Genomic DNA, 19,638 nt, shown 5'->3' on the forward strand with positions numbered 1-19,638 from the left:
TGTGTTTCAGACTTCGACTCTTGGTTGTGTGAGCCCGATATCGGGCTCCGGTTCAATCACCACATGGGCGATCGTTGCTTCTATGTTAGTTTTCACCACTTTCCATGTCCCTCCTTCCCCGGGTGGCCTGGAGTCCCCGGCCCCTTCCCCCCTCCCGGGTGCCAATTAAAATGCATTGGCTTTCATCGTGTAGGTGTGACCTTACCCTTGACCAGTTCACGGGTACATCATCTGCATCGAATGGGGCGGTGTGAAGGGGATGCCAGTTTTACCTCTGTTTACCGTTACTTGGTGAGTGTTCATTCGTAGTTGTCAGTGGCCTCCAGTCACCCCAGTATCCATCATTGGGTACACCCGTGGAAAGGCAACTAGAGGATCAATATGGATTTAGTGTTCGGTATCCGGAGAGGTGTTCATTCATCTGTATTTCCTAGAACCATGCATCTTCTTTCTTCGTGGGCCTTTAGTGTGCCATTCCTTGTCCTCTGGCCTTTTTCCGCTCTGAGTTGATTCCTCTTCGTTGGCCCAGTAGGTCAGCAATACAGCACTGAATGTCCTTTTCAGAGATCAGTTGTACGGCGTTGCCCTCCCACTCGAAGGTGAGCGAGAAGGAGTATCCCTAGCGGAATCATACATCCTTTTCTTTTAGCATTTTGGTGAGTGGGAGACATTTCCTCCTCATTGCCATTGTGAGGGAGGATAGGTCCTGATAGATGGAGACGTTTGCTGAGCCCGGCATGACTTGTAGGGTGTGTCTAGCCTTTTCCAGGACCCTGGCTTTGTCTGCATAGTTATGGAAACGGGCAAGAACCGTTCTTGGACCTCCTGATTTTCCACCGGCCCTTTGGGCATGGTCAATTTTGGGCTCGTCAACCGAATCATTGTTGAATAGCGATTTCATTATGGTGTGTAGAGTTCTCTTCAGATCTGACTCAGTCTCGCCTTCATTATCTGGGATACCAAAAATGCGTATATTATTGCGCCGTTCCCTGTTTTCCAAGTCATCAATCTTTAGGCGAAATTCGTCCTCTCTGGCTTCGAGTTCAGAAATGCGTACATCCATTTGGGTCTCTAAGGTTTTCAGGGATGACTGATTGTGCTCAATTTCTTCAAGTCTATCCTCTATTTTGTCAATCCTCTGAGTGATGTTATCGATCTTACCACCAATATCTGCTTTCATACTCCTCATCTCAGCGAGGATGTCGGCAACATCCGCTTTGGTTGAGGCTGCTTCGGATTTCTGTGACGTCATTGTCATGGCCCCAGCTGAGCGATAGTTGTCTTGTGATGGTGAGAACTGGTATGTGGCCAATCTCTCTTTGATGTTCATATGACAGGTTTTGAGGTAATTAAGAAAGTGGTCCGTCTTGGAGTATGAATAAAAGATGGGTATAGTGTCCATCCCTTATGCTACGACCGCCTGGTTAGATGTGTCTCACCGGATTAAAGGGTGTCGTTCGCTTGAAGAGCCCGGAGTGTTGGGAGGACGAGGCTTGTGCTGCACATTGATTCATCAGAGGGCACACACCCTTCAGTATAAGGGCCCACCCCACGGATTAGTAGAGGGAGGCGTAGTTGAAGTAGTGGATCTGAGAAGGGCACACGCCCTGCAGCGCAGGGGCTCAGCTCTCAGTGTGGTGAGCAGTCTGTTCCTTGTGGGGTGGGCTCAAGACTCGCCAGTGGTGCCCAGCTTGATGTGGGTTCCGGCCTGCTACTCGCTTCCAGTCTTGAGGATTACTGGCCTTTCTGAAACTTCATCTATCGTGTATTTTCTGGTGGTGGCGCACATACCATTTTGGCCCTTTCTGGTGGTGGCGCACATACCACTTTGGCCCAGGAGCACTTTATATATCACCACTGGTAGCGGACCTTATGGCGCAAACGGGGAGCATCCGATCAGTGGTGCAGTCTCTGGGGGTCTGTCCGGCACAGGCTCCTCGCTTTAACCGCAGCCTCCTGCGAGCCCTAGAGGGGGGAGAGGTAGTGGGAACCCCCCGCAGTCGTCACTGCCTCAGACCGCAACTGGGCCCCCTGAGGGTGTTGTTTCAAGAATCTGTCTGGTGGGGCTGATGCCACTGATGGGGTGGAGCACTGGGCCACGTGAGGTGCGCAGGCCAGGCCCGGGGAGCACTGTCCTGTGATGGGTCTGTGCGTGGCCGCCCTCCAAAGGGGGTCTGGGCTGGTGCCCCCGTGCCATGGGGTAAATAACACACGCTGGGGGCTCCGCCGAAAACCGTGTCCGGGTGTGCAGGCGGGTCCAGGATGCGGCATATGGGGGAAGAGCTCTGAAGTGGAGGGGCCACCACAGGGAGCAGGCATCAGTGAGTGAGGCGTCCTGCGACAGGGATCTCGGATGTTGATGGTGAGCGAGGGGCAGCTTCCCGCGGGTAGCATCTCACCGAGTTTGCTTCTCCCCTGGGCCAGCTTTGGGTGCCTGTGGGTGCCCGAGGAGTCCTGACCGCTGTGGGTTACAATGGCACAGGACGCAGCCGAGCGCCCGTCGTCTGTGGAGAGTGCTCCTTGTGTAGGGCAGCAGAAAGGTAGGGGGGTTTGATTCTCCGGGGCCGCGGACGTGTTGATTCGGGGCAGGTACGTTGCTCATGGACAGGGTGTTGGAAGCGGATCACTGTCACATGGTGGGAAGCGGCAGCGCCCAGCTCCGTTTAGTTTCAGCTGCTTAGGTTCCTTTCCCGATTTCACAAGTCCATAACTCGGCGAGATCACCTTTGTTTTTCGTCTGGTTTTCTCTCTGGATGTGCAGGGGACCTTAAGGCATCAGTTCCTGGCAATCACCTATGCGGGGGAGGGGTCCAATAGTGGGGGCTCATACCACTTTGGTGGACCTCGGTGCGGAGCTCACGCGGAGGAGCTTGCCATCCGTGCACCCCCTGGTGGCCAGTCCTTGACAGAGTTTTGAGTGGGAAAAATCTTTTTATCGAAAATGTATGTATGTATATTTGGGTGGGCTAAAGGGTTAAAGGGTTACATTTGGGAAACAGGGGTTTTGGGGGACCACTCAATTAAAAAAATGATTTGGGAATGTTTGGAAGGTGTTTAAAAGGGCAGAAAAAGGAGGTTCAGGGGGGGACCCCCCCAAAAAATTAATTATACAGGTTTCGATGAGATCATTAAACTACATTAAATGGAAAAAAAATGTGTTGAACAAAAACATCTCTTCAATGAAAAAAATGTGATGGAAATACATGTAACCGTCTGCTACACCCATAAAGCACCTGCTAACCCTCAGAATTCAGGCAGCCTGGTCCAAAACATTGTTTCCAGAGAAACCACAGTTTAAAGACCACCTTTTTTTAACTTTGTGAACTCTCCAATGCTGCATTTTGCCATCCGTGGTTCTGTGTCACATGGATTTATTCAAGTTGGGCTTCCAGCATGTACACACCCGTGTTTTCTACAGTTGCTTGCTCAATTCTTGTACTCTCCATCGGAACGTGATCCCTCTGTCGTCCTCTTAAAGTTACTGGATCAGTGTTCAACTGACCTACTAGGATGTTGCATTCCTCTTGGGTGATGTTATGTTTGGTTCTACACTCTTGAGAGGGTCTCAGATAAGAAGAAACCCTCAGCATCTGGCTGTACACTTTTTACACTTTTGTTAAAGCCTATAGCTCAGTGGTGTGACTCTATACTTGCCCATCTGAGTACCGGCCTTAGGGAGGAGACATTGGTGGAACTCTTAAAAGGCAACTCTCTCCTCTGAGACGAGATCACTTAGGCAAAGGACGGTCCCCCTAAGAGGAATGTGTCTCATTTGCTCCCTCCCCGTTCCGCCTTTGGTTAGCTCATGGCTCTGGCTACATTTCCCTGGTAGACCTATTTTCCTTGATTGCAGAAAGACCCATTTAGTTCTTAGGACTCAGTCGGTGGTCTGATTTCATTGCACCATCTTTCAGCCAAACACATACCCACATCATACTCTGTGTTGCCAGGGTGTGTAGTGCAGCTGCTCCCCCAGCCTGTGGGAAAAAATGCTTGAAGGCTAATAACTTCTGGCAAAAAATACCCTCGTCTCTGCCGCATTTGTCAGTGCCAAGATTCCATACAAAATGTTGAACGCTGCACTTTACACTTTAGCATGATCATAGCTGGGCCATTGATTACATGGAACATTTTAAGATTGTTGTGCTCCTTGCATTGACTTGTAGATTAGCTCCTATTTGCTGTCTCAAGTAGAAGGCAAGGGCTGGTACCACAAGCCAGAATTGCTGACCTTTATGCATTGATCTGCAATTCTATCAGCACATGCATCCTCACCTCCATTTTCACTGTGGACTATTCAAAGGGAGTCAGGTAATATTTTAGAAAGACGTGGTTCTCTTCAAATTAAAGAGGTTTTGAATTGTATGGTCTTGATTCGATTTCTGACGATCCACCACCCCCTTACATTTGTTTTGATTGACTCCTGCCACACTATTACTCCATTAGATTTCAAGCTTAACTTGTGTCCCATGGGGGACTGCAGGGATAGTGACCATGGTTCTCTTAAGCTCTAGCCTGACCACTGGATCAAGAACAGGGCACTGGTTACTAATGACCCCAGCAGAATCGCTAGTGGGAAAATCACCCGTCAGGAAACACAAGAAACCCGTCATGAGTCCTACTCTACCATGTTTCTATGCATGAAAGTATGCTACAAATGTTCACTGGCACTGGAAATGTACATATCAAAAAATGTGTCCATTCGATAGATTTGACTGCTGGAAATGCAATTCGGCCCATTCCTGATTCTTGAATATTTGTAATCCACAAGTTAATGAGTTAGAGGTGCCTTTTATTATCTAAGCATTGACAAACTAATCTCAATGAACTACAAATAATCATTTCTCTTTACTTAGATTTACAGTGGCAAAGACCCTCCACATTTCCTCTTGGCCACATTAGTGTGGCGATGTGTGTAGTTTGGTGCACTAGAACAACCCAGAATCTAGGTCTTTTTTCCTACAAAGGGCAAGCACGAAAGGCAAACATCTTCACGGAAACGTCAGGATGCTGCTAGCCATGTCCTCTTAACACCACTGTCATCGACTGCCGAATTACCTGCTAATATTGCCCTCTTGGACTCTTATGTATATCGGGACTGTTCAAAATGGCTATTGGAGTACTGCAAGATCACACACGTGTTCACAAGGTCACCCTTGAGTTCACCATAGTCCACGGAAGCCACATGAGACTGCTTGTCTCAGTATGCAAAGAAAGTGTGCGCTTGAACACAAATTGTCCACAGTATTCAGCAAAGTTAAGTTTGGCTACTTCAGCAAACTTATTTACTAGTGTCCGCTCACCTGATCCCACTATAATCTGCTGTAACCCAAAATGTGTGAGGCATATCGCTGGAATGTGTTGGTCCGCCAAGCACTGTATTGTGTGGTAACGCCTGAGTCATACTGACATTAGTGTTCATCTGTCAGCCACCACATCTTGCTGTCAAAGGCTAAATAAACAATTGCTTTCCAAGTCAACAATAATTAATGGGCAGCTGGCAGTGGTTCAGGTAATAGCTCCACCCCGTGAAAAATGAGCCACGTTAGTATGTTCAGATTTTTCTGGACAGCCGTGTTCACTATTTATCAAGCTTACATTGGATCAGGCAGTGAGGTGAATGCTATGTCCATTGACAAGATATCTATTTTTCAAAGGGATGAACATCTGCCCTTTGTTCTTTCTGTTTTGATTTTGGTTTTTAGGGGGTACATTTTGAAACTTTTCTTTCTGAGAGTACATGCTGACTCTTTTTGCAAGTATCTGTTTCCCAGAAGCTATGCTGATGTTCTTTAAACATTGACACAAAAAATGAACACTCAATGCTGTTACAAACATTTTTAAAAGATGCAAATTATTGCAGTGCATCAGTCCATTCAAAACCAAGAAATACTTGCATGATATAGTAGCGATGAAAAATGACGGTCCTTATGCTTTCTTTGCAGGTTATGTATGACAGAATCTCTGACCCATGCCATGACCACTCCACAAGTGAGGTAAAGTGAACGTTTAATATGTCTGTAGTATGTTTATGAAAGTATGTTAATACTATATTAATGTTTTCATAAGGCATGGTTTTTGTATGCTTAATTTGACAGCCTTTTTAATGCTGAGTTTGCATGTCAGGACATTTATGTTTCTCTTTTCTCATTGAATGCTGGTGAATTGTGAATTCTCAACCCATTGGGCCTCATTACGAGGTAGGAGGTAGCCATGGTGCTATTAGCACCATGGCTACCCCCTTACTGCATACCGGGTCCGGGTTCCCGAAATAGGGACCTACCGGGTCATTCCAACCTTGGAGGACCCGGTAAGTCCCCATTCCGGGAACCATTCCCATTCAAGCCCCCATAGGGCTCAATGGGAATGGGGATGGAGCTAATAACGGTAGTGAATTTGCGGTACCGTTATTAGCTCTGAAGTCCCTTAACGGGTCCCATACATAACGCCTGGTAAAACCAGGTTTTAGGGAAGGGACCCGCTAAGGGACCTCGGCATAGGGTGGTAAGGGATTACCGGCACCGGTGTCCTTACCAGTGCCGGTAATCCCTTACCACCTACCTCGTAATGAGGCCCATTGTTTTTAAAAGTAAAGAAAGACTCCACTAAGAATGATCAAATTTAGTCAGACTGTTCACTTGTACACCTCCCCAAATGCGAGGTCTGTATAGATCGCCAGGTGGGGTGGTGTGGTACCCACACGTGGCCCTGGAAATGTTTTTCAATGTGGCCCCATATTACTCTGTGGGAGAAGGGCCATCTTCTCCAAGTATGACTGGGGAGGGTGGGACTCACACAAGAAACTTTGGAAGACATTGCCCAATTAGTGATGCTTTAAAGCACATGTACCCCTAGAAACAGGGAGTAGAAAGTAATATGCTACTTCACAGAGATGTGGGGGATAAGGAGAGATGCAAGGAATGGGTTCATGGTGCCTCGGGAGGGTGTTAGAGGAGCAGAAAACCCACACAACAGGCCCTTGGTGCAGAGGCCCACCAGGAAATTACTGGAGTTCCTTGTAGGCCAGTCCGAATGATCAGCCAGCAATAAGTTAACCAGATGAACAATGTGAAACAGGGGGCCGGGTGGGGGAGGGGTTGGGAGGTGAAGTGCTACCTTCCATGTGTTGTTTAAAACAAACGCAAAGAGTTGTCTAATGGCCTGCATACAGGTTCATAGCGTTGCTTAGTTTGCTCTTTTCAATTGCAGATTGAGATATCACGTGCATATCAAATAACACAAAAGGTCATTCATGCAGAGTGGATTCATGCAGAGATCTGATAGAACATGCCATTTCGGGGAATTATGACAGGGTGAACTTTTTCAGAAGTGATCTGTGGGCTGCGCAAATCTATGAATGAGATTGCGGGTGGTTTGCAGTTTCCTGCAGATTATTTTTCCAAACAAGTTTGATGGAATTTTCTTCAAGAGCCATACATCTTCAGGGAAGGTAAGAATACGCTTGGACAGGTTAGGGCTCATTCCCAAGGGACACTGCTATAGAAAATAAGTGAAAATGCTGCAGAAGCAGATAGAATGGTTAGTGGAAAAGGGGTTGGGGTGATTCTAGATACAGGGGTTAGCAGGAAAAAGAGTTCTGTGCACCTCTGAACATTATCCAAATGGGAAAACACGCTAAACTCTGCAGTGGTGTATTAACCTTCACATTAGCTCACTGTTGAGATCTATGTGTATCATGCTGGTTTCAGGTTTGACAACTCAGCCTTTTATCCTTCTAAAATTGATATAATTGTTCTAGTTAATTGTACAGTTGTACTATTTCATTTCCGACCAGTAGAGGCAGTCACATTTAAGTCATGCTTGATTGTAGTTTTCATAATTCTGAGGTAAACACATTGATTACAACTAAGGTTTATAATATTTTGACATATGGAATTCATTGGCATGTTATAAGCACCAGGGCAATAAATACCCCAGTGCAAATAATATACATTTTCACTGCATTTTTGTACTAAGGCAGCGTTTGTCCTAGTGCTAATGTGCAATGTTATTAGCACTACGGAAAATTTGCCTTGTTGTTGTTGTAAACATGCACACAAAATGTATCTTTTTTGCAACAGGGCAATTCCTGACTCGGAAACCTCAGAAAAGTCAGTAAGGCTGATGCTTTTGCAGTTACATGCCAAACATTTATGTTGCAGATTTTTCTCCCTCTAATGTTGCCTAAATTAATGGCATTTAGTCTGGTAGTATTGTAATGTTATGAGATCTGTACCTGGAAAAAACACATAATATATGTCTACAGTAAGGCGTCAAATCTCAAAACTTGTTTGGGCGCAAGTCATGAGATTTACTAGCACCTCATATCACTTTTACCACAAAAATATGTGCTCTATTCACAAAGGACATCTGACTAAAGGTATCGAAGTTGGAAGCTGACAAAAAGGTGGCAAAGTGGTGGTTTGAACATTTTATTTTGGAAGAAAAGACCCTCACTATCCCTATCCCATAAGAGGGCTTTCCCTGCCTCAAACTGATACTAACATATCTGTCAGAATGTCCATCAAACTCAAACTCCACCTTCCCGGTTCACAACCTACTTCCATCCCTTACACTAGCAGTCTGCTCATCACATCTGCTTTGGCAGTCCCAGTGCACCTGCGCGTTCCTCCACTCCTTACCATCTTGGCTTTGCTCTTGGACCGAATGGTCCACGTTGTTGCGATCATACCACTGCTTTCTCCGTTCCACCTTGCAGCTGTGTCTGCTCCCAGGATGGACTTTTGCAGTTTGCCGCTGGCATCCTCTGCAGAGCCTTTCTTCCAGACCTCACTTGGAATGCGAAACTCCTGGGCTCCTGGCTTCCCTGCGATCAGATACACCTTATTCCACCTTCTCTTTCCTTTTTATCCCTGGGACTCTTCCCCGGCGCAGCGTCCACACTTGTGATCAATGGCTCTTTGGCATTACTCATGCATCCGGTAAGCCACCTCATGGCAGTACTCAAGAGTTGGTTATTCTTCATTTTTCCTGTGTGCTTCTTCATCTCACCATGTTCTGTTGTGGCTATATCCCATGTATTCCAAACATACATGGGGTTACTCTCACTGAAATGGCTTGGAATGTAGGGGTGGGCTATGGAATGTTGGGGAGTGACATTGCTCAACTGGCTGTACCCTAGGTCATCATCCTTGTCCCAGAGGGGGAGTCCCTCCCCATGAGTTCCTCCTGCATTAAACCACCCCTATGATGACTATTGCACCTCCTTACCATCATGTGAAAGGGCTCCCGCTTGGAGAGAAGTGACAACACCTTCTGAATCGTCAGACTGTGCACATCATAGCTGCATCCATTTAGGTGCCCTTTCTTGCACCCTTTGCACTTTCATGATTGTTTGCTTGCTATACCATAACATCCTCCCCAAAAGCATTAAAATTAACTCCTGTAGCTGTGGCAGGTTTTGAGGTAGATCATAGCTCAGTACTTGATCTCTTTGGAGAGAGTTGGATCTCTGTGCTTACTGAAAGAGAAACCACTATCCCTCAGGGCCTGACATGAATACATTTGGACAGTGAAATTGTTGTGGGTCTTCCCATGGAGCATCTTGGAACTTATTTGCATTATCCTTGTGTGAATGTTATCAATAAACTCCCTTCCTAGTTTTACCAATAAAATAACAAGCATGTACACTTGAAATATAGTACCTTTTGTATACACATAAATTAGAAACACACCAATAATAGTTGCACTGTTTTGGTTTTGGATTTTTGTATATTTATTCTCTCATGGGAATATTGTAGGAGCATTAAAAACAGTATAATAAAATATACAGTGTCCAATGTTTGTAATAATGCAGTTGACGGGTCCTACTTTTCACCACTTCACTACTAGAAATTGAAAGCAACCTGCAACCGGTCAACAATGTGAGTAGCCATGTTAAGTGTGGCATAGTGAAACTTAAAATGATACATTAGTGCTGTCAGGATTGGTGAGCCTGTAGACAGGTGAGCTTATTCCAACCCCTGTAAACCCATCAAATCGAAAAGCCTTTAAGAAATATGTCAAAAGTGTATAACCTCAAAGGCCAATTACCTAAAAACAATCTAAAGCTGTGTGTTAAAAATGAATTTATGCATTAAATCCACCTGTTTGCATTCCTCTTTTCCATTAACAAATGCTTTGATGAGTCAATTTATCCTGGCAAAAATATAAGAGGAAGCAAAGGCCTTTAGGCACTACGTACAGAGGATCGTTGAATGGCTACCTCACAAAAATACATCAAGGTATCTTTTAAGGGTTATCCATGTAAAAGAAAAGAAAATATGCCGCACAAATAGGTAAATAATGGCTTATGTCATCCCTCAAAATATTGATGCAGGAAAACAATTGGCACAGTGCCAGTTTTTGAGGCTTTGAAGGAGATTTACTCTGCAATGGTGAGTTTGTTAGAATAGCTACTTGTGTCTTCTTAACCCAGCAAGTCAGCAATGTAAGTATGGAACTTTGCTTGTCCCAGTTTTCTTGATTCAGAAAACCAGCCAGTTTTCTTGCCAGAAAATGTTGATTTATGGGCGTCAGTGTCTTATTCTCTAGTTTTAATCTTTGCTCCTGCCAAGAGCTTGTTTCCCATAGAATTTGTATTGCTTTGAATAATATGACAGTACAATTGCCAGTCGTGATCTGTAAACTACTCCAAAAACTAAGCTTAGACCACCCATCAGCACAAAATAAATAAATCCTCCCGGGACCTTGGACTTTCCATTGTTTTGCAAAAATGATAGTTCACTTGTCAGTCATGATGATGTAGTAACAATGCAAGTTCAGTGCAGTAAAAAGGTGCAAACCTATCAGCTGCGGGAGTAGCACTCTGATGGAGAGGGGGCTTCCTTGATAGCCACATAGTAATTTGAACTAGTCTGGAGAATGCCCTAAGATAATAGTATTTCATATTAACGAAACATAGATAATAACGTTGGGTCACAGGTAAATATATACGATTTAGCATTAGGCCGAGATGTGCAAATGGGCCTAAAAGAATGCTTTTCAGAAAAGTTTGTTCATTTAATTAATTTGCTTAAAGCCACAGCAGCTGGTAGCACATTGCAAATCCCACAATCCCAGGCTCGCACAGAAGGAACCGAACATTTGTTGTTACTGGCGAGCTCATGGGTTGCTGCGGAAAGGCTTTGAATGCACAATTATTTAATAATTCGCCATATTAATTTACAAAGCCTGATATACTGACAGTTTCTGAAAGCCCATGGCAGTTTCAAATTGATCCTGAGTACATTTCTGCCTGGGAAGAAGGTGAAAGCGTTCCTAATGTGCAACATTAACACAGTAACTTGTTGTTGATTCAAGGCTCTAACAGTGTTATGGTAGAAGAATTTCTCATAAGAACGAAGATGAAATGACCAGGACAGATGAATAAAGATCCCCTGGTCATTTCAAATGTTTCGATGAATTGGCACTATGGTGTGGGAATTGGGGGTTGGATTGTGACGTCACTACAAGAAGCTAGGGGTGGTATGGTAAGGTTTGTGGGACCTAATCATAGAAGATAATGTATGCCCTTCTATGAGGGTATGATATGACTTCACCAATCAGCTTCTTGTGGGGAGACATTTAATGTTGCAAAGTGATTGATGTTAATTAGCTTAGATGATTATAGAAGCTTTTGATTTAGGGGTGTTTCTTTGACAGTGCCTTTTAATGCAGTTCTGTTCTGCATTCTGTTTGAATATTGCTGACCCAGCTGTGTCTGGGGCAGTCAAAAAAACTGTGTTACTTCTTGCCTGGCGTACACTCCTTTTTGACTACTGTTGTAATGTTTTACTGGTCAATTCCAAGGCATTCCCCTGAACAATGATATCAGAGTATGATCGCAAGTGCTCTCCACAATACTCATAGCCAGTCAGCTGTGTGCTTCATGGAACTAATATATGTGAATCAGCCTATTTATATTTTATGCAATTGAATTGAGAAAGTGCTCTAGTCTCAAAAATTTGATTATCATTCATCTGTACAGTGGAGATTGCCATCAAACTTTAAACAACTCTTCAATGTTTAAGGAAATATTCTTCCAAGAAATATAAACAATGAATTTCTATTGTATTACATCTGAAGCCAAAAGTATCAGTTAATTCTTTACAAATGGCATACTGTGTTTTATGAAATAAAGACTCGCATGCTTGTTGTGAATATGACAGCATCGTGAAATGCATTATTAAGAAAAATAGAGCACATTTTGAAATGAATTAAACCAATACAATGCCTTGGAAAAATACCTCATGTCTCAATTGTTGCAACTAGATCTCAATTTTGTTTTTGATTCTGTGAACATTCTGTTTGTAGAACAATATGCAGATCAGAACACCATGTGTTTTTCTACTTGCACAGAACAGTGTGCTTTCATATTATGATGTGCAATGACAGAGCAATGTGTAAGAGAACCTTTCTGAACCATTGCATGTGCTTGGTGAAGCTTATGCAAATAAATAATGCATATTGAACTTAACCAATGTTTTCCAATAACTATGCTCGTCCCTTTTGTGTTTTGAAGCTCGCACGTGTTTCAATAATCTCCAATGCAATAGCACATTTTAAAATAGTTTCAGGCCTAATAGCTTGCCTTGGTTTCTAAAGCATTCAACATGGGCTTATACAATATGGGACAGAACATATACACAATTGTGGGGGTGTTTCTGCACATTTTATTGTGCATTCCAAATTCGGAAATGGGATTGCTTTAAAATCACCTGAAATCAAACACATTCCTTGCATTGGTTTTGAAAAGGCACAGGGGATGTGAAATGCATACGTGAGTCCTTTATCATCCATTCATAATTTTGTTTTTCAAAAAAGGACAGCAGTGGTATCAGCCACTGCTATCCTATTGCATTACAGATTTTTGTTTTCTTTTTCACACACTTCTTTATGACACGCCCTTTAAGGGTTGGTCATGTAAAATAGGCTTCCATTCCCCATTTGGATGCCGGAAGTCTGTTCTTCATTAGTGTTGTCATGGCGCTGCCAGCACTAATTAATACAATGGGACTGACCAATGTATTATTTGCAGTGAGTGCCAGCCCCCACGAAATGTACAGTTTACATTTGTGACTGAGGTGACATGTACATTTTCAAATAAATGCAAATAGAAAGTGCATCATTTGTGTATTTTGTATTTGCATTTCGTGTTTACAAAAAAGATAATTTGTTGCCAGCGTGAAACAGAATACATTTGATTTTCTGTATACCAGATAGAAGCCATTAGTCATTTGGAAACTTAGTTTTCTTTGCACATCCATGGCAGGGAATAGTCTAACCTCTTTAACTCAATGTTTACAGCAACATTTCATCAGCATGAAATTCTCATGAGCTTAACTCGAATATGCCACTCAAATTTCTTAAGCATTTGTTAGAGCCCTCAATAACCCCAATATCGTGAAAATGTGTGTGATTCAGGGTTCGGTCAAATGTATTTATCAAGGTTTAGCAAGAAATCCTATAGGGTACAGATGTTTATTTTCATTAAAGGTTTCTGATAGGCACCAGATCAACAATGCCCCTTGCTCCCCAAATTTAACGTTGTGGGACTTCTGATCATAATTATAACTGGCAGTGTTGTTCCACTCTCTGCATTAATATCACCTCACTCTGGCTGATCAGAAGTCCCTTCAATGTTAAGTTGCAGGGGCCTATGGTGATCATCTTAAGACTCTTATCATAGAAGTGCCAAAGTTGTATCAAAGACCCGTTGCATATTGAGTAGGGGCTAGCAGCCCATCATCAAAGCAGCAATCTGAGCACAGTGTTAGATTTATTTTGGATAGATTGCTTGATGGTGTATAGAGGATTTAGGGGTCTTTTTCAAACACTAGATGTTAGTTTCCTGTTTTATGGTCTCAGGAGCATGTACCACAGTTTGGGAGCAATGTAGGAGATCCGTTTATCTTTATATCAAACTTTGTTGCGGTTCAAGGTTGGTTTATCTTTGATGGCCAGAGGTTCCTGGTCGGGTTATAGGATTGAGCAAGATGTGTTTATGTATTTGGACCTTTTGCCCATTATGCAGAGGTGAGCTAGAAGTTCTCCCTTTGATGGTAGCCATTTGGAAGGATCTTTGGCTGGCTATATATGGTATCACTTTGGATATTTTATTGATCATTCTGGTTGCATGGCTTGGGGTACACTGTAGTGGTTTCATAACATTTTCTGTTTCTCTCCTATGCTATGGGCACCTCTGAGGCTTATCTCATCTGTGCTACTCGTGAGCAATGCCTCAGGCGGATTGGAGCTCCCTTTTCTTTTGCTGTGCTAGTCCTGCTTTTATACTTCCTTTGGGAAGGTGTTCCCATCTGAGTGCTGACTTGCCTGACTAAAAAGTAATATATACAGTCAGGCTGCAAAGGTGCTAATAGCGATTACACCAACAATATTGTGGTGTAACCGCGGGTAATGGCTCACAGCCCTTTCCTCTTAAGGGCCTCCTTGAGTTTGGACCCTTCCCATCATGCTACTGGGACCATCACCCATTGGATTATTGCTTAATAGAAATACATCTCAGTAAGTTAATATCCCTGTTGCAAAGAACTAGAAGTAACCTGTAGACCACAGGTTTGGAAATAGGTAGGACCTACTCCTTTAGGTTTGGGTCAGCCATTCCCATAGAAGACATGCTTAGTGCTCCTTTTCATCTTTTGGATCTCAGTAAAAGGAGACAAATTGAAGTATATGATAGAAAATATGGAGAATTATTGGCAGATATGTCAATACAAGCACTCTAGCCTAGAGAGAAGTAATCAATACTGAACAGCTTATTTTGAAACTGAGCCCAAGTATTGGTGTATACAATCCAGGCAGTCCAAACCAGAGTGACCATTTCAGTGTCCATGAAGTATATGAAATCACGTGACCAAGAAATCAAGAAGAAATGTGTTGATATATAAAGCGTTGGTATTTTATCCTCCAGTTGTTCTATAGGAGTGTGCAAGGGGTTGGTGTGTGTAATGGATGTGCGCCAGGGGTTGGTGTGTGTAATGGATGTCTTCATATGTTTCAGAACATTTTGAATAAAGCTAATTTTGGGGTTGGTTTAGAAAGCCACACTTCACACATAATTTGAATGCAAGTCGATGAATTTTCGAACTTTTTAATTAAAGTGAGCCTGGAAGGATAAAACGTAAACCTTCAAACATTTTGTAGCTTTTCTGTTTGTGAATCAATTCGCACCAATGTTCTAGTCTTCAAACATGCTTCAATTGCATCTGTCCTTTGCAAAACATCTTTGTATGTGATATTGGTCCCAAAAGGAAATATACAAATGTGGTAACTGTCAATGAATCAGATTTCCTGTTTCAATATGCTTTAATTGGTGTGGAAACATCCTACGTAATGTCAATTTAAGTTAACAGTTACAGAGATGGGTGGCAACGACAAAGCTATTGTACCACTTTTAGCATACTATGTTAGGTCTGGGAGTAGAAAACATCCTTGCGTGGTAGACAGACACATAATGACACCATCACCATCACAGTTGCTGTCATAAGAGTGTTGTAGAGCATGTCGCACACACAAACTCAATGTTTATTGCATTCAGCAGAATGATCAGTATCCTCTCGCCACCTGCATTCTGTGCAGGAAAACGGCATGCTGGTGGCTACCTGAGACCTTTGCCACCTAATCATTGGGATCCTATATCATTCGTAATCATGCAGAAACTCAACTTCACCCATCCCTCGAACAGCCAATGACCCTCAGTCCCCAGCCCCTACTGCAGAAAACCTTCTTGCTCTGAATGGCAACACCCAGCACTGCTCCCCACAATGATACTACCCATGATCGTTTGTTCAGTGTGATGAAGGAATTGTAGCGCATACTAACATATCACAGGCAACTTGACAGTTTGCTTGCCCACCGCGTATCTGGTTGTAACGTTTTCTATGGACTGATTGTCATATTCGTTTTTCATAAGTCCCTTTTTCCATTGTTCATGGGTGCAAATTCAATCATCATTTCGAACATCGCGGTCAACGTTACTTTGCACGAAAACATTGACCAGAGTTCTACTACAAGGTACTGTTTTCTGTGATACATGCATTATATCAGTCACTTCACCGTGTACACGTGGGCCAGTGTTCAGAGTACTGACTGTATGGCTGTGACTTCAAACTGGTTGACCTCCCCTTCCCTTGGCTGTCGAGAAGGGTTGCGATCTCTGAATAGTGCTAGGGAACAGCAGGTTCATGCCAGTAAACGTCATACCAATATTTGTATGCAAGAATTGTAAGTCAGATGACGCATGCAAGATGAAATCTGGGCAAAAGTGAAGGAGGAAGTGGACCAGTATCTAAGACTCTGGCCTATACAGCTGTGCGCTGGTGCTCATGACAGTGGCTCTAATATTCGTCCTGCCATGTCCTTCACTTGTTGCTAATCGGTTTCATCAGGAAATGCCTGCCTGTTAAGGACATGATTGTCATAGCCTAGAGTCAGCGCATGCTTCGGCCGGGCATACAGTGCAAGAAGTGTGCTGTTCAAATTGCAGGTGCAAGTTACCACAGCAAACCTTGAAGCCCAAATGCCACCTGCTGGACTGCTGCTTTTCATATGTTATAATAAACAAAACAATGCCATAACCGAGTATGGCAACTGTCACAGCCTCGTCATAGATGGGAAATTATTTATGCCAACACAGAATCCGAGGTAGTCTGATATATCTTTTCTTCTTCGTCTTCTTCTTCTTCTTTTTCCTCTTTTTCTTCTTTTTCTTCTTCTTCTTCTTCTTCTTCTTCTTCTTCTTCTTCTTCTTCTTCTTCTTCTTCTTCTTTTTCTTTTTCTTCTTTTTTTTCTTCTTTTTCTTCTTCTTCTTCTTCTTTTTCTTCTTCATCTTCTTCTTCTTCTTCTTATTCTTTTTTTTTCTTCTTCTTCTTCTTCTTTTTCTAATTTTTTTTCTTCTTTTTCTTCTTCGTCTTCTTCTTCTTTTTTTCTTCTTCTTCTTCTTTTTCTTCTTTTTCTTTTTCTTCTTCTTTTTTTTCTTCTTCTTCTTCTTCTTCTTCTTCTTTTTCTTCTTCTTAGATACACAACTCTTGGGTTCCATGTCATTTAATCGTAGGATGCTTTTTCGCTGGATTTTTTACAGGAAATGTTTTTACGAAAAAAACCATTACATTTCAAAAAATAGTTTTTGGGGTGGTTCCCTCCCAAACACCCCATTCCCTTAAATGTTTTATTTATTCATCGTACCAACTCTTGTGTGCTGCAACCTCTTGAGGAGGCAACCAGGCCTGCTACCTGGGCAGTGCAGCACTCAGTGGTACTCCCCCCTGGTGTTCTTGCTGGAGCCCCACCTGACCAATAAAATGGACCCCTCATTGACGAGCCTGGTGGATACAGCACTGCTGGTGAGGAATGTGCTCTCAAACTTGCCTGTGTTCCCCACACCATCTCAATGAAAGATTGAAATGAATAATACCTGACATATTTTCTCAGTGCATCTTTCAAGATCAAATTGGCTGCTTCTCTGCTAAATGGGATCCTCAGAATCAAAAGGAATGGGACACAGTTCAAATGTGCAAAGTGCACTGGTGCAGCTGGTTTAAACGAAAAGGCGTTAACAGAATCGGAGCAAAGCAGCAACAATGTGCGCATCAGTCAAGTTAAGGTGTCAAGAATTGTGTTCTTCTGCGCCTAGAGATACATTGTTCATGTTCCATATACAATCTGACCCATCTCTCTGATCACTAGATGTAGTTCACAGAGAGGTTGCAGCTCATATTCCTTACTCATTCCGGCTTGTTCAATGCAGATGGTTCAATAAGAACATTTAGTGGAAATGCAAAAGTTTAGATGGTGGAGGCCAGCCTACTTGACACTTCTCATGTGAGAAGTGACGATGATCTAATATAGCAGTGCTTCAATTAACAGTCAGTACCCATTATGAGAGTTGCTATCATAAACACCCTAATCTGCCCTTACCTGTTTACAATCTGAGCAAGGCTTTATCATTGCGGGGGCTATTGCAACTATTAGCAGAAGAATCCGTCCAGGGCCCCAAAGTGGATACTTAACAATCACTAAATTGTTTCAACAGCACAATTGAGGAACTCTATGGCAAGGCACATAGCCAATTCAACACACCTGCCTTGTTATTTGCTGTTTTTTTTAACTTGTTTTTTTATTTATGATAAAGACTGTTAAAAGATGTTGGAGTGTTTCCAATACGTTACAATATTCTGTTATTTTTATACGCCAAGTAAAACATAGGTAGCATTTAAGAAATGTAAGACGAGCACAGATGGTATATATCAAAGTCCTTTTCCTTGAGTTTTGGAGTTGTGGAGCACTCTCATTGATAAACTAAACACATTATAACTGTAAACAAACAATGTAGCAGTTTTGCCTGAAATAATATGTTCTTTTGTCTAGATATCTACAAGTAATTGGTGAATGAAAGAGTGTGTTTGGGGGTGCAGGGGTAATAGTGTGTCTAATTGGAGATGAGAAACGTGTAGCCAAAATAAGTTTTTTTTAAATATAAAATTGGGTTTTATTGAAATTCTCCTAGAGTGTCTCCCCATATCTCATTGAATGTGGTATATCATCCTGTAGATTATCATATTTGTGTTACATTACGCACTGTTGCATTCCCAGCTCTGTTCCTCCCTTGTTGCTGTGGGCACATATGTCTCTCCTGAGATCTTGCCTTGGAATATGGCATCCTTCCTGTCTCGGGTTCATCCATTTTATGTGTAACACTGCCTTTCACCCCAGTTTTGTTTCGCCACAGCATTCCTGATCATTGTTCCGCTCGAGATTAATGGTTTGATGCCCCATATACATATCAGTATACTTGGAGGTGTAGTGATCCGAATCGCTGGTCGGTGCTTTGCCACATTGCAGCCATTTTTCACAGCTGCCGGCCACACCCACAATGCACCTGCTTTAATGATAAATATGTGTTGTCTGCTTCCAGCAAAACACTGACAAGTGGAGCGGGGTTGTGAAACGTATATAGTGTTTGACTGCTTTTGAGCATGGTGTGAGTGTCGTAGCATAATCCATTGCCATAGTTTTTGTGCAACTACTGTTGTTATTAGGCCCCGCTCCTTTAGAAGCACAGTAGTGGAAGGGTGAGTTTCCTTTATATAAGGGAGAGAGTTACCAACCTACTATTTATTTTTTGGGTTCTCTCCAATACCTCAAAGCTGCCAAGGTCAGACTTTGGAGTTTTCTTCTGCTACCCAAGACTCTCAACATAAGAGGTGTTGGTGTTTTCCTCACTACTCATGAAAAAAGCAGACATTAAAATATTCCAATGGTCTTTCGGGTGATAGTGTGGGGCATGTTACCGGCTCAGTTACCCATCTTCTCTTGGTCTTTTTCTTTATTCATATCTTTCTTTCACTCACCACATTTCACTTACTGTTCGCTCCTGTTGTTTTCATCTCTATAATATTCAGAAGGCCTGTTTATTCATGTCTTTTAAAGCAACAAAATTATTGGTGTCTGCTCCAATCTTTTCATGACTTTTCCACTGCTCTTCTGCCCTTTTCGGGCTTCCAATCTCCCGCTTGGCTCTGCTTAAATCGTTTTTTCATGCTTCTATTCATGTCCTTGGTCAACTGGCTCCTTGTGACTCTATCTCTTCCTCTCTGGCTCAACTTGGTTGGCTCTCTT

At 42.9% G+C, this 19,638-nt stretch overlaps 1 protein-coding gene across 3 annotated transcripts in view; it reads left to right on the forward strand.

Moving 5' to 3' along the window:
- RAPGEF5 (Rap guanine nucleotide exchange factor 5) overlaps window positions 1-19,638 on the forward strand; it is a 1,543,629-nt gene that overhangs the window by 350,348 nt on the left and 1,173,643 nt on the right. For 2 of the 3 annotated variants that reach the window (XM_069648248.1, XM_069648249.1), the window contains exon 2: window positions 5,946-5,996. The exons of the other annotated variant lie outside the window; for it this stretch is intronic. In XM_069648248.1, the coding sequence (XP_069504349.1) occupies window positions 5,946-5,996 (51 nt within the window). The remainder of the gene's footprint in view (window positions 1-5,945; window positions 5,997-19,638) is intronic. 3 annotated transcript variants of the gene reach the window in all.

The sequence above is a fragment of the Ambystoma mexicanum genome, chromosome 2q (assembly GCF_040938575.1).
Source record: "Ambystoma mexicanum isolate Mex_15411 chromosome 2q, UKY_AmexF1_1, whole genome shotgun sequence".
NCBI classification, from domain to species: domain Eukaryota; kingdom Metazoa; phylum Chordata; class Amphibia; order Caudata; family Ambystomatidae; genus Ambystoma; species Ambystoma mexicanum.